Source organism: Pristiophorus japonicus, chromosome 4 (genome assembly GCF_044704955.1).
Source record: "Pristiophorus japonicus isolate sPriJap1 chromosome 4, sPriJap1.hap1, whole genome shotgun sequence".
Classification (NCBI taxonomy): domain Eukaryota; kingdom Metazoa; phylum Chordata; class Chondrichthyes; family Pristiophoridae; genus Pristiophorus; species Pristiophorus japonicus.
Genome location: NC_091980.1, coordinates 138,297,042 through 138,320,091, shown reverse-complemented (window position 1 = coordinate 138,320,091; position 23,050 = coordinate 138,297,042). Strand labels below are relative to the sequence as shown.

The window sequence follows — 23,050 nt, the reverse complement described above, 5'->3', positions numbered from 1 at the left end:
ATCGACATTAACATAGCCCCAAAGCGGAAGGGACAGCAGAAGCAGTGCCGCAAAAAAGTTAATGCCAGGGCACTTAAAGACCCAGCTAAGAGAGCCCTGTACAGCCAGCGCCTCACAGCTAACCTGGCGTGCCTTGATGACCCCGAGACGCAGAATTCCCACAGCGCTTGGTCTGCCCTCCAGGCCTCCATAACCAGTGCCTGTGAAGAGACACTTGGTCACTCAACTGGAAAACACCAGGACTGGTTTGATGAGAATGATCAGGAGATCTAAGAACTAATCTCAAGCGCAGAGCATTTCTGAGCCTCAAGCAACAACCCAACTCGGGAGCAGCAAAGCAACATTACAGGCGGCTCAAAGCTGAGGCCCATCAAAAAACCCGGGACCTAAAGAACAGGTGGTGGATGGAGAAAGCACAGGAGATACAACAACTGGCTGACAGCCATGATACGCGAGGATTCTTCACCGCAGTCAAGGCCACCTACGGACCAGACTCCCAAGGTCCCACCCCACTGCTGGCCAAGAACGGGGAAACACTCATCAAGGACACCGAGGCAGTCAGGGCCCGCTGGAAGGAGCACTTCGAAGATCTCCTCAATCGAGACTCTTCCTTTGACTCGAGTGTTCTCGATTCCATCCCGCTGCATGCGACCCGTCACCGCCTCAGTGACACCCCAAAGTTGTACGCGGTAGGAAAAACCATAAAACAGCTCAAGAACAAGAAGACTGTGGGAGCAGATGGAATCCCTGCTGAGACGCTAAAGTATGGCGGAGAGGCACTGTTGGCACGAATACATGACCTGATCTCTCTCATTTGGAGGGAGGAGAGCATGCCGGGAGAACTCAGAGATGCAATGATCGTGACCATCTTTAAAAAAGGGGACAGGTCCGACTGCGGCAACTACAGAGGAATCTCCCTGCTATCAGCCACTGGGAAAGTTGTCGCTAGAGTCCTCCTCAACCGTCTCCTCCCTGTGGCCGAGGAGCTCCTCCTGGAGTCACAGTGCGGATTTCGTCCCCTACAGGGCACTTTGGACATGATCTTTGCAGTTCGACAGCTGCAGGAAAAATGCAGGGATCAGCGTCAGCCCTTATACATGGCCTTCTTCGACCTTACAAAGGCCTTTGACACTGTCAACCGCGAGGGTCTATGGAGCATCCTCCTCCATTTCGGAAGCCCCCAAAAGTTCACCAATATCCTTCGCCTGCTCCGACATGCAGGCCGTGATCCTTACCAATGGATCCATCACAAACCCAATCTAGGTCTGGACCGGGGTCAAATAGAGCTGCGTCATCGGCCCAACCCTTTTCTCAATCTTCCTCACTACCATGCTCCACCTCACAGTCAACAAGCTCCCCGCTGGAGTGGAACTAAACTACAGAACCAATGGGAAGCTATTTAACCTTTGCTGCCTTCAGGCCAAGTCCAAGACCACCCCAACCTCCATCATCAAGCTACAGTATGCGGACGATGCCTGCGTCTGCGCACATTCAAAGGCTGAACTCCAGGATATAGTCGACATATTTACTGAGGCATATGAAAGCATGGGCCTTACGCTAAACATCCGTAAGACAAAGGTCCACCACCAGCCTGTCCCCGCCGCACAGCACTGCCCCTCATCAAGATCCACAGTGCTGCCCTGGACAATGTGGACCATTTCCCATACCTCGGGAGCCTCTTATCAACAAAAGCCACCTGAGGAAGAGTGTTCGACGACCAGGCCGTCAAATCTACCACCAAGCTATAGTAACACCCGCCTTCCTGTATGGCTCAGCGGCATGGACCATGTACAGTAGACACCTCAAGTCGCTGGAGAAATACCACCAACGATACCTCCGCAAGATCCTACAAATCCCGAGAGGACAGACGCACCAACATTAGCGTCCTCAACCAGGCCAACATCCCCAGCATTGAAGCACTGACCACACTTGATCAGCTCCGCTGGGCAGGCCACGTTGTCTGCATGTCAGACACGAGACTCCCAAAGCAAACGCTCTACTCGGAACTCCTTCATGGCAAACGAGCCAAGGGTGGACAGAGGAAATGTTACAAGGACACCCTCAAAGCCTTCCTGATAAAGTGCCCACCGACACCTGGGAGTCCCTGGCCAAAGACTTCCCTGAATGGAGGAAGTGCATCCAGGAGGGCGCTGAGCGCCTCGAGTCTCATCGTTGAGTGCATGCAGAAAACAAGCGCAGGCAGCGGAAGGAACACGCGGCAAACCAGACTCCCTTTCCCACCCTTTCCCTCAACGACTGTCTGTCCCATCTGTGGCAGGGACTGTGGCTCTCGTACTGGACTGTTCAGCCGCCTAAGGACTCATTCTAAGAATGGAAGCAAGTCTTCCTCGATTCCGAGGGACTGCCTATGATGATGATGATGAGTACTAGCAAATATAATGGGACTAAAGGCGGACAAGTAGCTTGCATCCTAGGGTCTTAAGAGAAGTGGCTGCAGAGATAGTGGGTGCATTGGTTGTAATCTACCAAAATTCCCTGGATTCTGGAGAGGTCCCAGCAGATTGGAAAACTGCAAATGTAATGCCCCTATTTAAAAAAGGAGGCAGGCAAAAAGCAGGAATCTATAGACCAGTTAGCCTAACATCTGTGGTTGGGAAAATGTTGGAATCTATTATTAAAGAAGCAGTAGCGGGACATTTGGAAAAGCATGATTCAATCAAGCAGAGTCAGCATGGTTTTATGAAAGGGAAATCACGTTTGACAAATTTTCTGCCGTTCTTTGAGGATGTAATGAATAGGGTGGATAACGGGAAACCAGTGGATGTAGTGTATTTGGATTTCCAGAAGGCACTCGATAAGGTGCCACATAAGAGGATACTACACAAGATAAAAGCTCACGGTGTTGGGGCTAATATATTAGCATGGATAGAGGATTGGCTAACAAACAGAAAACAGAGATTCGGGATAAATGGGTCATTTTCCTGTTGGCAAACAGTGACTAGTTGGGTGCCGCAGGGATTGGTGCTGGGGCCACAACTATTTACAATCTATATTATTGACTTGGATGACGGGACCGAGTGTAATGTAGCCAATTTTGCTGATGATACAAAGATGGGTGAGAAAGCAAATTCTGAGGAGGACACAAAAAATCTGCAAAGGGATATAGATAGATTAAAGAGTGGGCAAAAATTTGGCAGATGGAGTATAATGTGGGAAAATGTGAGGTTATCCACTTTGGCAGAAATAATAGAAAAGCAAATTATAATTTAAATGGAGAAAAACTGCAAAGTGCTGCAGTACAGTGACCTGGGGGTCCTTGTGCATGAAACACAAAATGTTGGTATGCAGGTACAGCAAGTAATCAGGAAGGCAAATGGAATGTTGGCCTTTATTGCAAGGGGATAGAGTATAAAAGCAGAGAAGTCCTGCTACAACTGTACAAGGTATTGGTGAGGCTACACCTGGAGTACTGTGTACAGTTTTGGTCTCCGTATTTAAGGAAGGATATATTTGCATTGGAGACTGTTCAGAGAAGATTCACTAGGTTGATTCCGGAGATGAGGGGCTTGACTTATGAGGATAGGTTGAGTAGGTTGGGCCTATACATACTGGAGTTCAGAAGAATGAGATTGAAACTTATAAGATAATGAGGGGGCTCGACAAGGTGGATGCAGAGAGGATATTTCCACTCATAGGGGAAACTAAAACTAGAGGAAATAGTCTTAGAATAAGAGGCCGCCCATTTAAAACTGAGATGAGGAGAAATTTCTTCTGTCAGAGGGTTGTAAATCTGTGGAATTCACTGTCCCAGAGAGCTGTGGAGGCTGGGTCATTGAATATATTTAAGGCGGAGATTTTTGAGTGATAAGGGAGTAAAAGGTTATGGGGAGTGGACAGGGAAGTGGAGCTGAGTCCATGATCAGATCAGCCATGATTTCATTGAATGCGGAGAGGCTCGAGGGGTCAAATGGCCTACTCCTGCTCCTATTTCTTATGTTCTTATATATCAATGCACTGGTCAGGTGGGCGGGACAGTGGCAAATGGAATTCAATCCGGATAAGTGTGAGGTAATGCATTTGGGGAGGTCTAACAAGGCAAGGGAATACACATTAAATGGTACGACACTGAAACGTGTAGAAGAACAAAGGGACCTTGGAGTGCAGGTCCGTAGATCCCTGAAGGTAGCAGGCCAGATAGATAAGGTTGTTAAGAAGGCATATTAGTCAAGGCATGGAATACAAGAGCAAGGAGATTACGCTTGAACTGTATAAATCACTGGTTCAGCCGCAGCTGCAGTACTGTGTGCAATTGGGGAGGTCTAACAAGGAGGAACTGAAGGAAATCCTTATTAGGCGGGAAATTGTGTTAGGGAAATTGATGGGATTGAAGGCCGATAAATCCCCAGGGCCTGATAGTCTGCATCCCAGAGTACTTAAGGAAGTGGCCCTAGAAATAGTGGATGCATTGGTGATCATTTTCCAACAATCTATTGACTCTGGATCAGTTCCTATGGACTGGAGGGGAGCTAATGTAACACCACTTTTTAAAAAAGGAGGAAGAGAGAAAATGGGTAATTATAGACCGGTTAGTCTGATATCAGTAGTGGGGAAAATGTTGAAATCAATTATTAAAGATGAAATAGCAGCGCATTTGGAAAGCAGTGACAGGATCGGTCCAAGTCAGCATGGATTTATGAAAGAGAAATCATGCTTGATAAATCTTCTGGAATTTTTTGAGGATGTAACTAGTAGAGTGGACAAGGGAGAACCAGTGGATGTGGTGTATTTGGACTTTCAAAAGGCTTTTGACAAGGTCCCACACAAGAGATTGGTGTGCAAAATTAAAGCACATGTTATTGGGGGTAATGTACTGACGTGGATAGAGAACTGATTGGCAGACAGGAAGCAGAGAGTTGGGATAAACGGGTCCTTTTCAGAATGGCAGGCAGTGACTAGTGGGGTGCCGCAGGGCTCAGTGCTGGGACCCCAGCTATTTAAAATATACATCAATGATTTAGATGAAGGAATTGAGTGTAATATCTCCAAGTTTGTAGATGACACTAAGCTGGGTGGTGATGTGAGCTGTGAGGAGGATGCTAAAAGACTGCAGGGTGATTTGGACAGGTTAGGTGAGTAGGCAAATGCATGGCAGATGCAGTATAATGTGGATAAATGTGAGGCTATCCACTTTGGTGGCAAAAACACAAAGGCAGAATATTATCTGAATGGCGGAAGATTAGGAAAAAGGGAGGTGCAACGAGACCTGGCTGTCATGGTACATCAGTCATTGAAAGTTGGCATGCTGGTACAGCAGGCAATGAAGAAGGCAAATAGTATGTTGGCCTTCATAGCTAGGGGATTTGAGTATAGAAGCAGGGCGGTCTTACTGCAGTTGTACAGGGCCTTGGTAAGGCCACACCTGGAATATTGTGTTCAATTTTGGTCTCCTAATCTGAGGAAGGACGTTCTTGCTATTGAGGGAGTGCAGCGAAGGTTCACCAGACTGATTCCCGGGATGGCAGGACTGACATATGAGGAGAGACTGGATTCACTGGAGTTTAGAAGGATGAGAGGGGATCTCATAGAAACATATAAAATTATGACGGAACTGGACAGGTTAGATGCAGGAAGAATGTTCCCGATGTTGGAGAAGTCCAGAACCAGGGGACACAGTCTAAGGATAAGGGGTAAGCCATTTAGGACTGAGATGAGGAGAAACTTCTTCACTCAGAGAGTTGTTAACCTGTGGAATTCTCTACCGCAGAGAGTTGTTGATGCTAGTTCATTGGATATATTCAAGAGGGAGTTAGATATTGCCCTTACGGCTAAAGGGATCAAGGAGTATGGTGCGAAAGCAGGAAAGGGGTACTGATGTGAATAATCAGCCATGATCTTACTGAATGATGGTGCAGGCTCGAATGGCCGAATGGCCTACTCCTGCACCTATTTTCTATGTTTCTATGTTTCTGGTCACCACATTACAGGAAAGATGTGATTGCACTGGAAAGGGTGCAGAGGAGATTTAGAAGAATGTTGCCTGGACTGGAGAATTTTGGCTATGAGGAAAGATTGGAGATGCTGGGTCTGTTTTCTTTGGAGGCTGAGGGGAGACCTGATTACGGTGAATAAAATTATGAGATGCCTGTTTCCCTTGCCAGAGGGGTCAACAACCAGGGGACATAGATTTAAAGTAATTGGGGGAGATTTAGAGGAGATATGAGGGGAAATTTGTTCATCTAGAGGGTGGTGGAGGTCTGGAACTCACTGCCTGAAAGGGTGGTAGAGGCAGAAACTCTCTCCACATTTAAAAAATACTTGGATTTGCACTTAAAGTGCCGTAACAATGGGGAAAAAAAGCTACGGACCAAGAGCTGGAAAGTGGATTATGCTGGATAGCTCTTGGTCGGCCGACGGGGACACGATGGGGCAAAATGGCCTCCTTCCATGCTGTAAATTTCTATGATTCTATGGTCTGTTAAAGGTATATCATCAATGAATACTACCAGTGCTTTGTTACTATTCATGGGTGTCAACAGTGCACCATACCCGAATGTTCTTCAAAGACCATTCTGAAATATGGTACAACTATTAAAAGGATAGCAATAAACCATTGTGTCATCAAGGGATGAAAAGCTGTTGCTGGAACGGCCAAGATTTCAGTTTCCCACTGCCACTGAATTGGATGAAGTCACTGAAGGAGACTGTTATGATCAAACACTAGCACTGCCCTTCTGCATGGTGCTTTAACACATGCTCAGTAAGATATATTTTGTGGTATCAAATTCATTACCTCCTTAAGACACATTACGTAATTGGAGCCATGAGGAGAAACTCAATTGTTGCTGAACATTAATTCGACCAGAATAAACAAAGTTACATTCAAAAGATAAGCAGAAACACATCATAAAGAAAGCCTTGCATTTCTGTAGCACCTTTCATAACCTCAGGATGTCCCAAAGTGTTTTACAGCCTGTGAAATATTTTATTCAACAATAGGCCGGAATTTTTACTGCTGCCGTGTGTGGGGGATTGGAGGTGGGTTGGTAGTAAAAGTTGGAAAAAAAGGAGCGCGTCAGGAACCCGCCATTATCCCGACGCCTCGCACCTTTAACTTGGGTGCGTTTGGCAGTGTGGGACGGAGCTGAACGGCAGAGGCTCTAACTTAGCTCATTAAAACCTTGTCGTCAGACACTTAACAGTGTTTTTAAGCAGACCTTTTGAATTTCACCGGATGACCACAGGAATCACACAGCTCGGGAACCACATCTCTCAACCTGAGGCAGAAGCTCAGTGGCCATTGATCCAGCTCATTACTGCAGAGCATGGGGAGCAGAATAAATACTCCTGCATGACACCCGCTTACTTGCCTCAGGGAAAGGCTCTTGCTGAATGCCTTTTGAGTACAGATTTAGGTGTCTACAGTTTGCAAGTCTTTTCTGTAACTTCGGAAGCCAGTCTCACCTCATTGCTACTAACTATCAGACCATTGACAGAATGCTTCTCTGATCTCTACTTGACCTGCCATCCATTACATGAGCATGGGTGCCGTTTATACTGTCTCCCCGTGGTCCCCAGAATCGGACCAACACCAGCAACAACACCACCAATCTTCTCCTCAACCACCTGATGCAGCACGGGACAGAGGGCATCAGCGCAGGGCTGCACTGCGCCGGAGGCAATACCCCCAACACAGGGTATACAGGCAGGGGGTGAGCTTCCTCAACATGACTGAGAAGCAGTGCCAAAGGAGGCTCAGGCTATCACACCAGGTCGTCGCAGATATTTGCATATTGCTGGAGCAAGACCTGCAGCCCAGAGGAGCAGGTGGACATGCCTTACCAGTGCCTGTCAAAGTCACCAGCGCCCTCAACTTCTTTGCCTCAGGCTCCTTCCAGGAATCTGCAGCAGACATTTGCAGCACCTTGCAGTTGGCCACCCACCGATGCATCACACAGGTCACCGATGCCTTGTTTTACAAGTCGGCCAATTATATCAACTTTGCCACTGACGATGGCAGAGTTACTGAGCTTTGCCGCTCTGGCTGGCTTCCCACGGGTGTAGGGCTTCATCTACTGCACTTGTGTGGCCATCAGGACACCCCCACATCACCCTGGAGTGGTTATCAACTGCAAGGGCTTCCACTCCCTCAATGTGCAGCTGGTCTGCAACCATCAGAAGATCATCGTGTGTGTGCGCCAAATTTCCTGGTAGCTGTCAATGACTCCTTCATCCTGTGCCAGTCCACCCTCCCTCAGCTCTTCGCTCCTCCAAACAGACTTTATATCTGGCTGCTTGGAGGCAAGGACTATCCACTGAAGACGTAGCTCATGGCACCCTTTAGCAGGCCAAATACTGAGGCCCCGGCGCACTATAATGAAAGCCACATGTACACCGGGTAAGGGAAGGCTGTGACTGCTTTTTTTTTTAATTCTAAAGCGGCTGGATAATGTAGATTATGACCAGCTCTTTCACCTTACGTAGAGCAGTAGAACCAGAGGTTAAAGGTATCCCGGGCCTCAGGTATCCTGCAGGTAAAAGGAGGTGAGTGGAACTGGCCCCATGAGGTAAGTGCCCTGATTGTACTGCTTGTGGGCCAGGAGGAGCAGGAGGGTTCCCCCTGACACACCAAGCTTCCCTCTATGCAATTGATTCCCTGAAATCGGCCGATTCCGCCCCCTCCCCCCCCCAACTCCCACCATGTTCGATTGGCCCCAAACCCCCTCCGGTGATGTCTGATACCACTCCACCTGCCCCCCGCCCCCCGGTTTCCAATTCATCCAAAATTGCCCTAACCACCCACTTCTGCAACGCTGAATTTACCTGACAGTCGCTCCCCAGATACAGATAGACTGCCAATCTGACTGGCTGTCGGGCGGGAAACCTGTTGAAAAGATTTAAAAGATGTCCTGTCATTAAATTCGGCAGGACCTGTAGGAAGCCCTTATTTCCAGGTTTCCCATTGAAAATCCTGCCCCAACCCAACTCTCTTCCCGGCTCTGAATAAATATCACGGCCAATATTTCAGCGGGCAAGTGGTGAATCAATGGAACAGGCTCCCTAGGAAAGCAATTAGCCTTGATTCATTTAAATGCAAATTACATAGGTTTCTTTCAGAAAATAATATTTTGAGATACAATGAGACATGAAATCTGATAAGTATAGCTTGTTTGAGAGAAACAGTTTCCCGAAGCCTTTCACCATTGGGGTTGTCCTCGCCTCATGTCTGAATCTGTTGGAGACTAATTGATAGAGATTGATTGAAATGATTAGCCATCAACTCCATTATTATTGTAGCATGCAAATACCAGGATGGTAGAAGGTGAACAAAATGTATTTTTTTGTGCAGCAATTGCTATGTTCTATGTTCCTATGTCTTCAACAGACTTGCGCTTTATACTGAATTAAAAATTATTGGAGGGTGGGGGGAGTAAAGAAATGTTTGGCAGAAAAGATGAAACTAAGTTTCTTGGGAATACCATGAGTAATGGAAGATAGGTGGGAGCTACCTAAGGGGACCAAGAAAGCTGATAAATAAAGAAGAATTAAGGGTAGCAACGGTTGGTTGGCCATGAAGAAACTGTTGTTACATTTTTGAGTAGTTAAACTAATTCTATTTGTGGGGGGGGGGATTCCAGCATCCCAGCCCACTCTTAAAAGGTAATCCCTCACTCCCTATGATTTGTCATGTACCTTTACCTCTCCAATTGACTGTAAAATGGCAGATGTGTCAAACCTGAATCCACGTTGATAATGAAGTTGGAGCTCTGCTGGAGGGTAAATATTCTCCACAAAACAACCAGTGGGGATCCCGCACTAACACAGGGGCGAGGAGCCAAAGGGTCTCCTACTGTACCAACATTTCAATGGAAAAACGCGAGAAGCTTGATAACCGAGACACAAAATCCACCATTGTTCACAGAACAGTGTTTACAAATCTAAGTTATACAGTAAAAAATTGGCAATATGATCATTTACAGCTCAAACTGCAATTCAGTCCCATTACAAAACTAAAGTCACGTAACGTGACAAAACCAATAAGTGTTAAGGCGTACATTTGAGGAACTGACGGTCCCACAATGTAGATTTTATTAGCAAATATAATATAAAACATGATTTATATGTACCACACACAGATAAGACTGAACTGGTCACTTACCGCTCTCTGTTAAAAACAATAAAATCCTTCTGGACTGTGTCTAGATGCTGCTGAAGGTGTCCGTTCTTCAGATGTTAGTAGATGATGAAAATATAAAAAAAACACACTGTAATGAATTATACTTCATTATTTGTCTCTCTCAGTATTAAAGGCCACGAGAAAACCCAGATATGAATTGGCTAGGATAGACTGGCGAATGATACTTAAAGGGTTGACGATGGATAGGCAATGGCAGACATTTAAAGATCACATGGATGAACAAAACAATTGTACATTCCTGTCTGGCGTAAAAATAAAATGGGGAAGGTAGCTCAACCGTGGCTAACAAGGGAAATTAGGGATAGTGTTAAATCTAAGGAAGAGGCATATAAATTGGGCAGAAAAAGCAGCAAGCCTGAGGACTGGGAGAAATTTAGAATTCAGCAGAGGAGGACAAAGGGTTTAATTCGGAGGGGGAAAATAGAGTATGAGAGTAAGCTTGCAGGGAACATAAAAAACTGACTGCAAAAGTTTCTATAGATATGTGAAGAGAAAAAGATTAGTCAAGACTAATGTAGGTCCCTTGCAGTCAGAATCAGGTGAATTCATAATGGGGAACAAGGAAATGGCAGAACAATTGAACAAATATTTTGGTTCTGTCTTCACGAAGGAAGACACAAATAACCTCCCGAAAATGCTAGGGGACCGAGGGTCTAGAGAGAAAGAGGAACTGAGGGAACTGAGGGAAATCCTTATTGGTCAGGAAATTATGTTAGGGAAATTGATGAGATTGAAGGCCAATAAATCCCCAGGGCCTGATAGTCTGTATCCCAGAGTATATAAGGAAGTGGCCCTAGAAATAGTGGATGCATTGGTGGTCATCTTCCAACATTCCATGGACTTTGGATCGGTTCCTATGGATTGGAGGGTAGCTAATGTAACCCCACTTTTTAAAAAAGGAGGGAGAGAGAAAACGGTTAATTATAGACCGGTTAGCCTGACATCAGTAGTGGGGAAAATGCTGGAATCAATCATTCAAGATGTAATAGCACCCCTTTGTTGGTTGTGACTTCAGGGACCTCGATCCTAAGCTCTAGAATTCCCTCCCTGAACCTCCCCGCCTCTCCAACACTCTATCCTCTTTTAAAATCTACCTCTGTGACCAACCTGTCCTAATGTCTCCTTCTTTGGCTCGGTTAACAGTTTTTGTCTGTTTACGCTCCTTGGGATGTTTTACTACGTTAAAGGTGCTATATCAATGCAAGTTATCTCATCAATGGTGCTGGGGCGGGGAGGACATTAAGATGTACACCAATCAATACACAGCAAGTCAATAGGTCGCTATTAAAAGAGTGAAGGTAACTTTATTTCTGAATGGACTTAGTTCACACTATTTTATTGCAGTTTCTTCTGAGGGGCACTCCCATGTGAATGAGCATTTTCAATCCTGCGGTAAAGGGAGCACTGTCAGAGTGAAGTGCTCTGAGTCAGAAGGTAGTGGGTTCAAGTCCCACTCCAGAGACTTGAGCACAAAAATCTAGGCTGACACTCCAGTGCAGTGCTGAGAGAGTGCTGCACTGTCGGAGGTGCCGTCTTTCAGATGAGACATTAAACCGTCTGCCCTCTCAAGTGGAAGTAAATGATCCCATGGCACTATTGCGAAGAAGAGCAGGGGAGTTATCCCCAGTGTCCTGGCCAATATTTATCCCTCAATCAACATAACAAAAACAGATGATCTGGTCATTATCACATTGCTATTTATGGGAGCTTGCTGTGCACAAATTGGTTGCCGTGTTTCCCACATAACAACAGTGACTACACTCCAAAAATACTTCATTGAGTAAAAAGTGCTTTGAGACGTCCGGTGGTCATGAAAGGCGCTATATAAATGCAAGTCTTTCTTTAAACCAAGTCCATTCAGGAGCAAAGTTATAGCTGCATATAGTGACCCCGCTAGCCCCGGCCAGAATGGAGATGACCGGTTAATTCCCCCGTCAATCATGCCTGGAGTAAGTAACTGGGATTGATTTTATGCACCTATGTAACTATCCCCCACTCACTCCATTTTGCTGCAGAAATAATCATACTGTTCTTGGGAGACTATCTGCTGTAGTTTGGTTATGACTTCGGTAAATTAAAATCACAAGTCCTGCCCCATCACCAACTCATTGGCTGACATAGTGGCGTCCATATTCACTCCATAAAAGATAATGGCCCTGAAATTTCAGTCAGAGGCTTCTTTTGGATGACCGCTTCCGATCGGAAAATTTTCCGAAAGTACCTGGTGGTCCGGGAGGAGCCTGTGATTCCGGTGGGGAGGCCTTCTCTTCCCGCACTGCGAAGCGCGCTCCTGTCCTGTCCTGCAGGTTCCCACGCAGAAGGTGCAGTCATGCCAATCAGGTACAGTATTCTCAATTAATAGCAATGGGAACTCTGTATCTACGAGTTCTCATTGCTATTAATTGAGAAAAAACACACAATAACACCAAATAAAAAATAAAAAACACACCTCACATAATTAAAATAATTGAAATTAAAGTTAATAAATACTAGAGAAAATGTTTTTCCGAGTTTAAAATTTTTTTTTTTAATTATGGTTTAAAATAAATTTAATGCAATGGGCAGGGTTTTTAAAATTCAACGTGTTTTTTTATTTTATTTTTTAAGTGTGTTTTAAAACTCTTACGCCTGTAAAAGTAGGCTATGCACCTGCTTTTATCAGGCGCAAGAGTTTTCAGGACATTTGCTGGGCAAGAGATGGGTAAATCCCGCAATCTTGCCCTTGCAAATGTCCTCGCTCCCGAGATGTGGAGAATCTGTCAAACTGGAGCTTAACAGATTGGAAAAGCTGGTTTTCAGCGCATGCGCACTGTGATGCCTTCCCAGATCCGTAGACACTCCGTACTGACCAGGGGAGGCCGGGATTTCTGCGTCATCAGGTAAATAAAAGTAAATGCAGGGAACAGAGTTCACCTTTTTAAGGAATACATGTTTTGAGCTGTGTGATTTCACACACCCACATGAAATTCCTCTGGCTGCTGTTTTGGTGGTGCCATCAAGTCGTTTCCTTCAAGGCTAATGCTTCTGTTAAAATAACAGAGATTTTCATAACAAAACATAAATATTACTAGCATTGCAATGCAATGCAATCCATAAGGTCAATGAGATGCAATGAAACTGAACTAAGATGATGTGATATAAGCAGCACTTAATCAGCTGTTAATCTGCTCACTTAATACCCTTTACATATAATAACAGCACCCTATAAACCCATCAAGTTACTGGTGAGTGCATTGAGTGACAGGCTTTTTATTCTGACAGGGTAATCTTTCTCATGCAACATTGCACTGCGCAATTTCAATTTGTGAATTTAGTTTGTAATTTTTGCTGCGTAAAAATTATACTTTTACTGTTTGCTGAAAATTTTGGAAATAGACGAGCCTTTTTGATTGACATACAAAAATAAACATTTCAGAATTCACTCTAAGCCATGGTGCCTTTTAACAGAAGGTTGACAAGATCAGATAAAGAGTCACTTACTGGAATTTATTACACATGTCGCAATATAACACAATTAAACTTCATGAGGAAGGTTACCTTGTCAACAAAGAACTCAATGCGTTCACCAATAACTTGGTAGGTTTGTAGGGTGCTGTTAAGTGAGCAGATTGACAGCTGATTAAGTGCTGCTTATAGCACATCATCTTAGTTCAGTTTCATTACATCACATTTACCTTATGGATTAAAATGGCATTGTGTTACTCTTAATAATGAACACTGCAAAGCATTCTCATGAAATTCCTCTCTCTGCTATGTTAATGAGGTTTTAAACCATTAAATTGCATAGAATTTTACAGCACAGAAACAGGACATTCATTCCAACTGATCCAATCTCCTCCCACCATACTTTGCCTCACCCTATTAACATATCGCAAATGTAACGTCCCGATTTGAAAAACCGCAAATGTAAAGCCCCCTATCCGCAAATGTAAACCCCCTATTTAAAAAAGGAGGCAGACAGAAAGCAGGAAACAATAGACCAGTTAGCCTAACATCGGTCATTGGGAAAATGCTGGAGTCCATTATTAAGGATGCAGTAGCAGGTCATTTGGAAAAGCATAATTCAATCAAGCAGAGTCAGCATGGTTTTATGAAAGGGAAATCATGTTTGACAAATTTGCTGGAGTTCTTTGAGGATGTAACGAACAGGGTGAATAAGGGGGAACTAGTGGATGTGGTGTATTTGGATTTCCAGAAGGGACTTGATCAGGTGCAATAAAAGTTTACTGCATAAGATAAAAGTTCACGGGGTTGGGGTAATATATTAGCATGGATAGAGGATTGGCCGACGAACAGAAAACAGAGAGTCGGGATAAATGCGTCATTTTCCGGTTGACAAACAGTAACTAGTGGGGTGCCACAGCGATCGGTGCTGGGGCCTCAACTATTTACAATCTATATTAATGACATGGGGCACTTAGAAAATCATAGTATGAATAGCAGAGTCAACATACTTTTATGAAAGGGAAATTGACAATTTTTTGTGTTTTTTGAGGATGTAACTAGCAGGGTAGTTAAAGGAGTACCAATGGATGTCGTATATTTGGATTTTCACAAGGCATTCGATAAGTTGCCACATGAAAGATTGTTACACAAGCTAAGGACTCATGGGGTTGGGGGTAATAATATTAGCATGGATTGAGGATTGGTTAAAGGACACAAAACAGAGAGTAGGAATAAACGGGTCATTTTCAGGTTGGAATGCTGTTACTAGTGAGGTGCCACAAGGATCAGTGCTGGGGCCTCAGCTATTTACAATCTATATTAATGACTTAGACGTAGGGACCAAGTGTAATGTATCCAAGTTTGCTGATGATACAAAGCTAGTGGGACAGTAAGCTGTGAGGAGGATATAAAGGTTCTGAAATTGTCCCTTTCCTGAAGGCCTCTGAACACCAGAAAGAGGTGGCCAGGCTGCGGAGTGAATGGCCGCCGACTTTTCGTGAAATGGTCGCCATTATCAAAATTCCGCTGCTCCGGTATCCCCGGCGGTGACCCGCTCCCCCCTACTGCCCCACTGCTGCCGATCCATGTTAAGTGTGTCATCACATGCACACCGCCGATATACCCCCCGCCCCCGATAGCGAAATTCCGGTGTGAAAATCTTGGGCCCGTCTAGCGGTGTCAAAACAAGGTTTTTTGCGGTTGTCCAGTGAGACTGAGGCCTTCTGCAATGGCAGTGCGGCTCCCCTTAAAGGGGAGGACATACTGCCGCCGGGTTTTTTTTCACGGCTGACTACAATGTTGGCCCGACAATTATGCCCCCGGGTTCGGCTTGGCCGCCAACAGGCAGCCTGGCACCCGCTCTTGGGTGCCAGGCCGCTGGCCCGACCGAAACCCTCCCTGGTGGCCCAGTGGACCGAAGTTTAAAGATTGCGCAGACTCTCCCCTTTAAGTGAAGGAGAAAGCCGTGGTGATGCGGTGCCGCGATGATGTCATCGCAGTGGTCACTCCGCACCCAACTTCCGCCCCTCTAGTGTTGCCACCGCCCCCATTAAGAGTGAGTTCCGGATCCGCTGAAAAAAAAAGAGCAGAATTTCGCTCAAGAGGCGACCTCAACCACTGCGGCGGTAAAAACCATAGAAACAGGGTGGGAGCGCCCCATTTCGGGCGGGGGGGCAATTTCCCCCCAAAGAGTTTGAAAAGGGATATGGACAAGTTAAGTTAGTGGGCAAGAAGGTGGCAGATGGAGTGCAATGTGAGGCAGTATGAGGTTATTCATTTTGGTAGGCAGAATAGAAAAACAGAATATTTTTTAAATGGTGGGAAACTATTAAATGTTGGTGTTCAGAGAGATTTAGGTGTCCTTGTACACCAAACACAGAAAACTAAGCTGCTGGTACAGTAAGCAATTAGGAAGGCAAATTGTATGTTACCTTTATTACAAGGGGGTTGGAGTCCAAGAGTAAGGGGGGGCCAAAATTGAGTCCCGCCCCAAAGGGGCGCACCTACTGTTTTTGAAAGTTTCTCTCCGCCCCAGTCAATGGGGCAGAGATACCAGAGAAATTCACATCTTTGAACTTGTTTTGGCTCCGGGTGGTGTTCCGGTCAGCTGTGGGGCAGATCAGCCGCCCTGACCAGTCATCAGTGCCGCACTGACATGTCACAACATCCCTCCCCTTCAGTTAAAGGGGAGGGCCGCTGTGACCTCTGCAGCCACTTCAGTGGCAAATACTGGGTCACCGGGGATGGTTTCGGCTGGGACAGCGACCTGCCACCCAAGAGGCACTCGACAGTCGGCTGACAAAAAAAACATGGAGTCGCCGGCTGTGCCACCTCCCTTTTAAGGGTAGCCATGCCACCAAGCCACAGCAAGGGTACTGTCAGTAAAAGCTGTCAGTGGCACCAACCAGTGGCAGTGCTGCTCCCGTGGGGCAATTTTCAAAAGCGGCAAATTGCCTCGGGTCAATTTGCGAAGGGATGGCCGCCAGTCGGTAAGGGGTCGGTGCGTGCACACCGCGGTGAGAAAACGGGCTGAGCGGTCCTCTACACCACTCCAAAACTGAGCAAGGGCAATTCCTAAAATGGCGGCCCCTCCGCGGTGAGCAATCCGCATCGACCTGTGGCCTCCGCTTTCAGGCGGCCACAGGCCTTATAGAAAGGGGCAACTTCAGCCCCAGGAAGTCTTGCTGCAATTGGACAGGGCTTTGGTGAGACTACTGTGTACAGTTTTGGTCTCTGTACCCAAGGAAGGGTATACATGCCTTAGAGGCAGTGCAACAAAGGTTCACTAGATTGATTCCTGGGATCAGAAGGTTGTCCTATGAGGAGGGATTGTGTAAAATGGGTCTATACCCTCTGAAACATACAAGATTCTGAGAGGTCAAAAGCAAAATACTGCGGATGCTGGAATCTGGAATAAAAACAGAAAATGCTGGAAATCTCAGTGTGTCAAGATTCTGAGAGGGTTTGTCAGGATAGATGTTGAGAGGTTGTTTCTCATGGACTAGGGAGCATAGTTTCAGGATAAGGGATCAGCCATTTAGCACTGAGATGAGGAGAAATTTCTTCACTCAGAGAGTCGTGAATCTTTAGAATTCTCTACCCCAGAGGGCTGTGAATGCTGAGTTATTGATTGCATTCAAGACAGAGATCACGAGATGTTTGGACTCCAGGGGAATCAAGGGATTATGGGGATCGAGCGGGAATTTTAGTTGAGGTCGATGATCAGCCATGATCTTATTGAATGGTGGAGCAAGCTCGAAGGGTCGTCTGGCCTACTCCTGCCTCTAATTCTTACATTCTTATATACAGGTTGGGGAGAAGGGTGATTCAGAATAACTCAACAGCCCAGTCATTAATAAGACTTGAGCCAAGCTACAAAATTTTAAATTTTGGAAGTTCGATGAGTGTACCATTTGTACATTATTAATAGTATTAAAAGTCGAGCACACTGAATTAAAAAAAATCTGGAATAAAAAGCTAGTATCGGTAATGGTGACCATGGGCTGAATTTTCGCCACCATTCTGCGCCGTTTTTTTGGCGAATGATACTTTTTTTTGGAGCAGACTAAAATCTGCAAGTTTCACCAAAGTTTCTGCAGCATTCTAAAGAAGGTACGTCTGATTTTTTTTTAGTTCCCGATTTTTTTACGTCACTGGGGGCGGAACCTGCCGGGTGCACCACTTCTGGCTATTTATGGTTTGCCCAGGGGTCGGGGTTAGAAACACTGCATGTTTCAATTTCTCCAACTGCCCCCTCTCCAACCTCCAGCTCTCTCCTCCAACCTCCAGCTCTCTCCTCCAACCTCCAGCTCTCTCTCCTCCAACCTCCAGCCCTCTCCTCCAACCTCCAACTCTCTCCCCTCCAACCTCCAACTCTCTCCCCTCCAACCTCCAGCTCTCTCCTCCAACCTCCAGCTCTCTCTCCTCCAACCTCCAACCCTCTCCTCCAACCTCCAGCTCTCTCCTCCAACCTCCAGCTCTCTCTCCTCCAACCTCCAACCCTCTCCTCCAACCTCCAACTCTCTCCCCTCCAACCTCCAACTCTCTCCCCTCCAACCTCCAACCCTCTCCTCCAACCTCCAACTCTCTCCCCTCCAACCTCCAACTCTCTCCCCTCCAACCTCCAGCTCTCTCCTCCAAACTCCAACCCTCTCCCCTCCAACCTCCAACTCTCTCCTCCAACCTCCAGCTCTCTCCCCTCCAACCTCCAGCTCTCTCCCCTCCAACCTCCAGCTCTCTCCCCTCCAACCTCCAACCCTCTCCCCTCCAACCTCCAACTCTCTCCTCCAACCTCCAACCCTCTCCTCTCCAACCTCCAACTCTCTCCCCTCCAACCTCCAACTCTCTCCTCCAACCTCCAACCCTCTCCTCCAACCTCCAACTCTCTCCCCTCCAACCTCCAACTCTCTCCCCTCCAACCTCCAACTCTCTCCTCCAACCTCCAACCCTCTCCTCCAACCTCCAACCCTCTCCCCTCCAACCTCCAACCCTCTCCTCCAACCTCCAACTCTCTCCCCTCCAACCTCCAACTCTCTCCTCCAACCTCCAGCTCTCTCCCCTCCAACCTCCAGCTCTCTCCCCTCCAACCTCCAGCTCTCTCCCCTCCAACCTCCAACCCTCTCCCCTCCAACCTCCAAATCTCTCCTCCAACCTCCAACCCTCTCCTCTCCAACCTCCAACTCTCTCCCCTCCAACCTCCAACCCTCTCCTCCAACCTCCAACTCTCTCCCCTCCAACCTCCAACCCTCTCCTCCAACCTCCAACTCTCTCCCCTCCAACCTCCAACTCTCTCCTCCAACCTCCAACCCTCTCCTCCAACCTCCAACCCTCTCCCCTCCAACCTCCAACCCTCTCCTCCAACCTCCAACCCTCTCCCCTCCAACCTCCAACTCTCTCCCCTCCAACCTCTAACCCTCTCCCCTCCAACCTCCAACCCTCTCCCCTCCAACCTCCAGCTCTCTCCTCCAACCTCCAACTCTCTCCCCTCCAACCTCCAACCCTCTCCCCTCAAACCTCCAGCTCTCTCCTCCAACCTCCAACTCTCTCCCCTCCAACCTCCAACCCTCTCCCCTCCAACCTCCAACTCTCTCCTCCAACCTCCAACTCTCTCCCCTCCAACCTCCAGCTCTCTCCCCTCCAACCTCCAACTCTCTCCCCTCCAACCTCCAACCCTCTCCCCTCCAACCTCCAGCTCTCTCCTCCAACCTCCAGCTCTCTCCTCCAACCTCCAACTCTCTCCTCTCCAACCTCCAGCTCTCTCCTCCAACCTCCAACTCTCTCCCCTCCAACCTCCAACTCTCTCCCCTCCAACCTCCAACTCTCTCCCCTCCAACCTCCAACTGTCTCCCCTCCAACCTCCAGCTCTCCCCTCCAACCTCCAACTCTCTCCCCTCCAACCTCCAACTCTCTCCTCTCCAACCTCCAACTCTCTCCTCTCCAACCTCCAGCTCTCTCCTCCAACCTCCAACTCTCTCCTCTCCAATCTCCAGCTCGCTCCCCTCCAACCTCCAGCTCTCTCTCCTCCAACCTCCAACTCTCTCCTCTCCAACCTCCAACTCTCTCCTCCAACCTCCAGCTCTCTCCCCTCCAACCTCCAACCCTCTCCCCTCCAACCTCCAGCTCTCTCCCCTCCAACCTCCAACTCTCTCCTCTCCAACCTCCAGCTCTCTCTCCTCCAACCTCCAACTCTCTCTCCTCCAACCTCCAACTCTCTCCCCTCCAACCTCCAACTCACTCCTCTCCAACCTCCAACCTCCAGCTCTCTCTCCTCCAACCTCCAACTCTCTCCCCTCCAACCTCCAACTCTCTCCTCTCCAACCTCCAACTCTCTCCCCTCCAACCTCCAGCTCTCTCCTCTCCAACCTCCAACTCTCTCCTCTCCAACCTCCAGCTCTCTCTCCTCCAACCTCCAACCCTCTCCCCTCCAACCCTCTCTCCTCCAACCTCCAGCTCTCTCTCCTCCAACCTCCAACTCTCTCCCCTCCAACCTCCAACCCTCTCCCCTCCAACCTCCAGCTCTCTCCCCTCCAACCTCCAACCCTCTCCCCTCCAACCTCCAACTCTCTCCCCTCCAACCTCCAACCCTCTCCCCTCCAACCTCCAGCTCTCTCTCCTCCAACCTCCAACTCTCTCCCCTCCAACCTCCAACCCTCTCCCCTCCAACCTCCAACTCTCTCCTCTCCAACCTCCAACTCTCTCCCCTCCAACCTCCAACCCTCTCCCCTCCAACCTCCAGCTCTCTCCCCTCCAACATCCAACCCTCTCCCCTCCAACCTCCAACTCTCTCCTCTCCAACCTCCAACTCTCTCCCCTCCAACCTCCAACCCTCTCCCCTCCAACCTCCAACTCTCTCCCCTCCAACCTCCAACCCTCTCCCCTCCAACCTCCAGCTCTCTCCTCTCCAACCTCCAACTCTCTCCCCTCCAACCTCCAACTCTCTCCCCTCCAACCTCCAACCCTCTCCCCTCCAACCTCCAACTCTCTCCTCTCCAACCTCCAGCTCTCTCTCCTCCAACCTCCAACTCTCTCCCCTCCAACCTCCAACTCTCTCCTCTCCAACCTCCAACTCTCTCCCCTCCAACCTCCAACTCTCTCCTCTCCAACCTCCAGCTCTCTCTCCTCCAACCTCCAACTCTCTCCCCTCCAACCTCCAACTCTCTCCTCTCCAACCTCCAACTTTCTCCTCTCCAACCTCCAACTCTCTCCTCTCCAACCTCCAACTCTCTCCCCTCCAACCTCCAACTCTCTCCTCTCCAACCTCCAACTCTCTCTCCTCCAACCTCCAACTCTCTCCTCTCCAACCTCCAGCTCTCTCCCCTCCAACCTCCAACTCTCTCCTCTCCAACCCTCTCCCCTCCAACCTCCAACTCTCTCCCCTCCAACCTCCAACTCTGTCCTCTGTAACCCCCAACTCTCTCCCCTCCAACCTCCAACTCTCTCCCCTCCAACCTCCAACTCTCTCCTCTCCAACCTCCAACTCTCTCCCCTCCAACCCTCTCCCCTCTAACCTCCAATTCTCTCCCCTCCAACCTCCAACTCTCTCCTCTCAAAAGCCAACTTTGTCCTCTCAAATGCCACCTTTCTGCTCTCTCCTCTCCCCTCTCACACTCAAAGGTGGAATAAAGTGGTGTGTCTTTATGCGCATGCATAAGTGACAGTACTTCCGAAGAGAAAATCTACCAAAAAAAACGCAAAGTCTCACGCATGCGGATTGGAGGCTCTCCGAAGAGCGCCTAGTGGAGAGGCCTCCAACTGCCGCACACTGATGACGCCGGCAGCTCTCTCCCACTCCCCCCGGCGACTGCTGCTGTCTGTCGCTGTCGCCCACACAACGGAACTGAAAGCGGCTCCTGATGGGACCCAGCGGCAGTGGGTGGCAAAAAGGCAGGTGCCGCCCGGGGGCTGCTGACAAATGGGCGGCGACCAAATTCGGCCCCGGAGTTTTTAAGAACATAGCATGCTTCCCTTCAAAAGGTCAGGTTGGGCCGAATAGCCTGTTTCTGTGCCGTCTCTTTTAAGGGAAAAGTAAACATACATTTGAAGCAAAGGACTGTGGTGTGAGAACATGGCAATGGGATTCGTTTCGGATTCCTCCAGCAAAGATCCAGCACAGACACGAGAGGTCGAATGGCCACCTTCTCTTCTATCTATGTTTATGTTGAGTCGATTCCTCCTTTCCATGGAGAAAAGAGTGAAAATTTTGTGGCCGAAATTGCACCCTGACTGAAAGTAGGCACACCTACTTTCTGAAGATTTTTCTCTGCCCAATCCATGGGGCGGAGAGTAGAGCGATACTCAGGACGTGAAAATTCTTTTTATCTCTGGGCGGTGTTCTGGTCGGCTGTGATGCGGAAGTGCGTGTGGAGCGGGTCGGACGGTGGTATGTTTCAGCAGCGTAGCACGGACGATCCACATCGCGCTGATGTATCGCAACGTCCTTCCCCTTCAGTTAAAGGGGAGGACCGCTGCGAACTCTGCAGCCACATTAGTAGCAATCATTGGGCCACCAGGGAAGGTTGTGGCTGGGCCAGCGGCCTGGTACCCAAGAGGAGGTGCCGAGCTACCTGGTGGCGGCCTGGCCGAACCCGTAGCCACCATTGCCGGGCCGACTTCACAGTCGGTAAGGGCGGACGTGCCGTCCAGGGGCACACAGCTTTCCGCCGGGGAATTCTGCCGGGGGCACCAACCGTGGACGGCGCCGCTCCCGCAGGGCAATTTCCCATGGGGGTCAGAAAGGGGGTCGCCGCTGGTCAGTGTGGGCCCAGCATGCCCGACGGGGCGGGAAAATAGGTGGTACGGAAACCCGTTCCCACCGCTCCTGGCCCAGGGGCAATATAGGGCGGGTCGTCCTCTTAGAAGTGGTAATTAATACGTCCTTACTATACAGTATAAATGCACACGAGGGCCATGCTTGAGAGAAGGTCAGTCTGTGACCTGTCCTTTATTTCATAGCACTCAAGTGCAGGAAGTGGGTGGAGCTTCCCCTTTTATATCTGAAGGTCTAGGTTAGGAGTGTCTCCCACAAGTTCACCACCTAGTGGTCATTGTTCTCAGTGTACAACTTAGGTCGGATTATACATGGGTTACAATGCTGGTTGAATACATGACATCACCTCCCCCCCCAAAGTCTTATTGGGATCACAGGTTGAGTCTCTCTGGTGGTTTATGCTCCCTTGTAGAGCGCCTGAGTTGGGGCTCCGGTTGTTGGGCGCTGGCCTGAGTGTCTGCTGTTTGCGGTGCCTCAGGCCTGTCCGGACTGCCCACAGTGACTGGGCTCTCCTCCCTTTGGTTCCTGTGTTCAGTCACCTGTGGTGGAGTGAACTCTACATTGTGTTCTTCCTCTGCTTATTCTATGGGGTTGCTGAACCTCCTTTTTGTTTGATCCACATGTTTGCGGCAGATTTGTCCATTGGTAAGTTTAACTACCAGAATCCTATTTCCCTCTTTGGC

General features: G+C 48.3%; 1 protein-coding gene across 1 annotated transcript in view; it reads right to left on the bottom strand.

The window, feature by feature from the left end:
- Window positions 1-23,050, bottom strand: part of LOC139263073 (serine/threonine-protein kinase 32A-like) — a 439,178-nt gene that overhangs the window by 13,849 nt on the left and 402,279 nt on the right. The window contains 1 exon segment of the mRNA XM_070878611.1: window positions 10,118-10,182. Within this exon segment, the coding sequence (XP_070734712.1) occupies window positions 10,118-10,182 (65 nt within the window).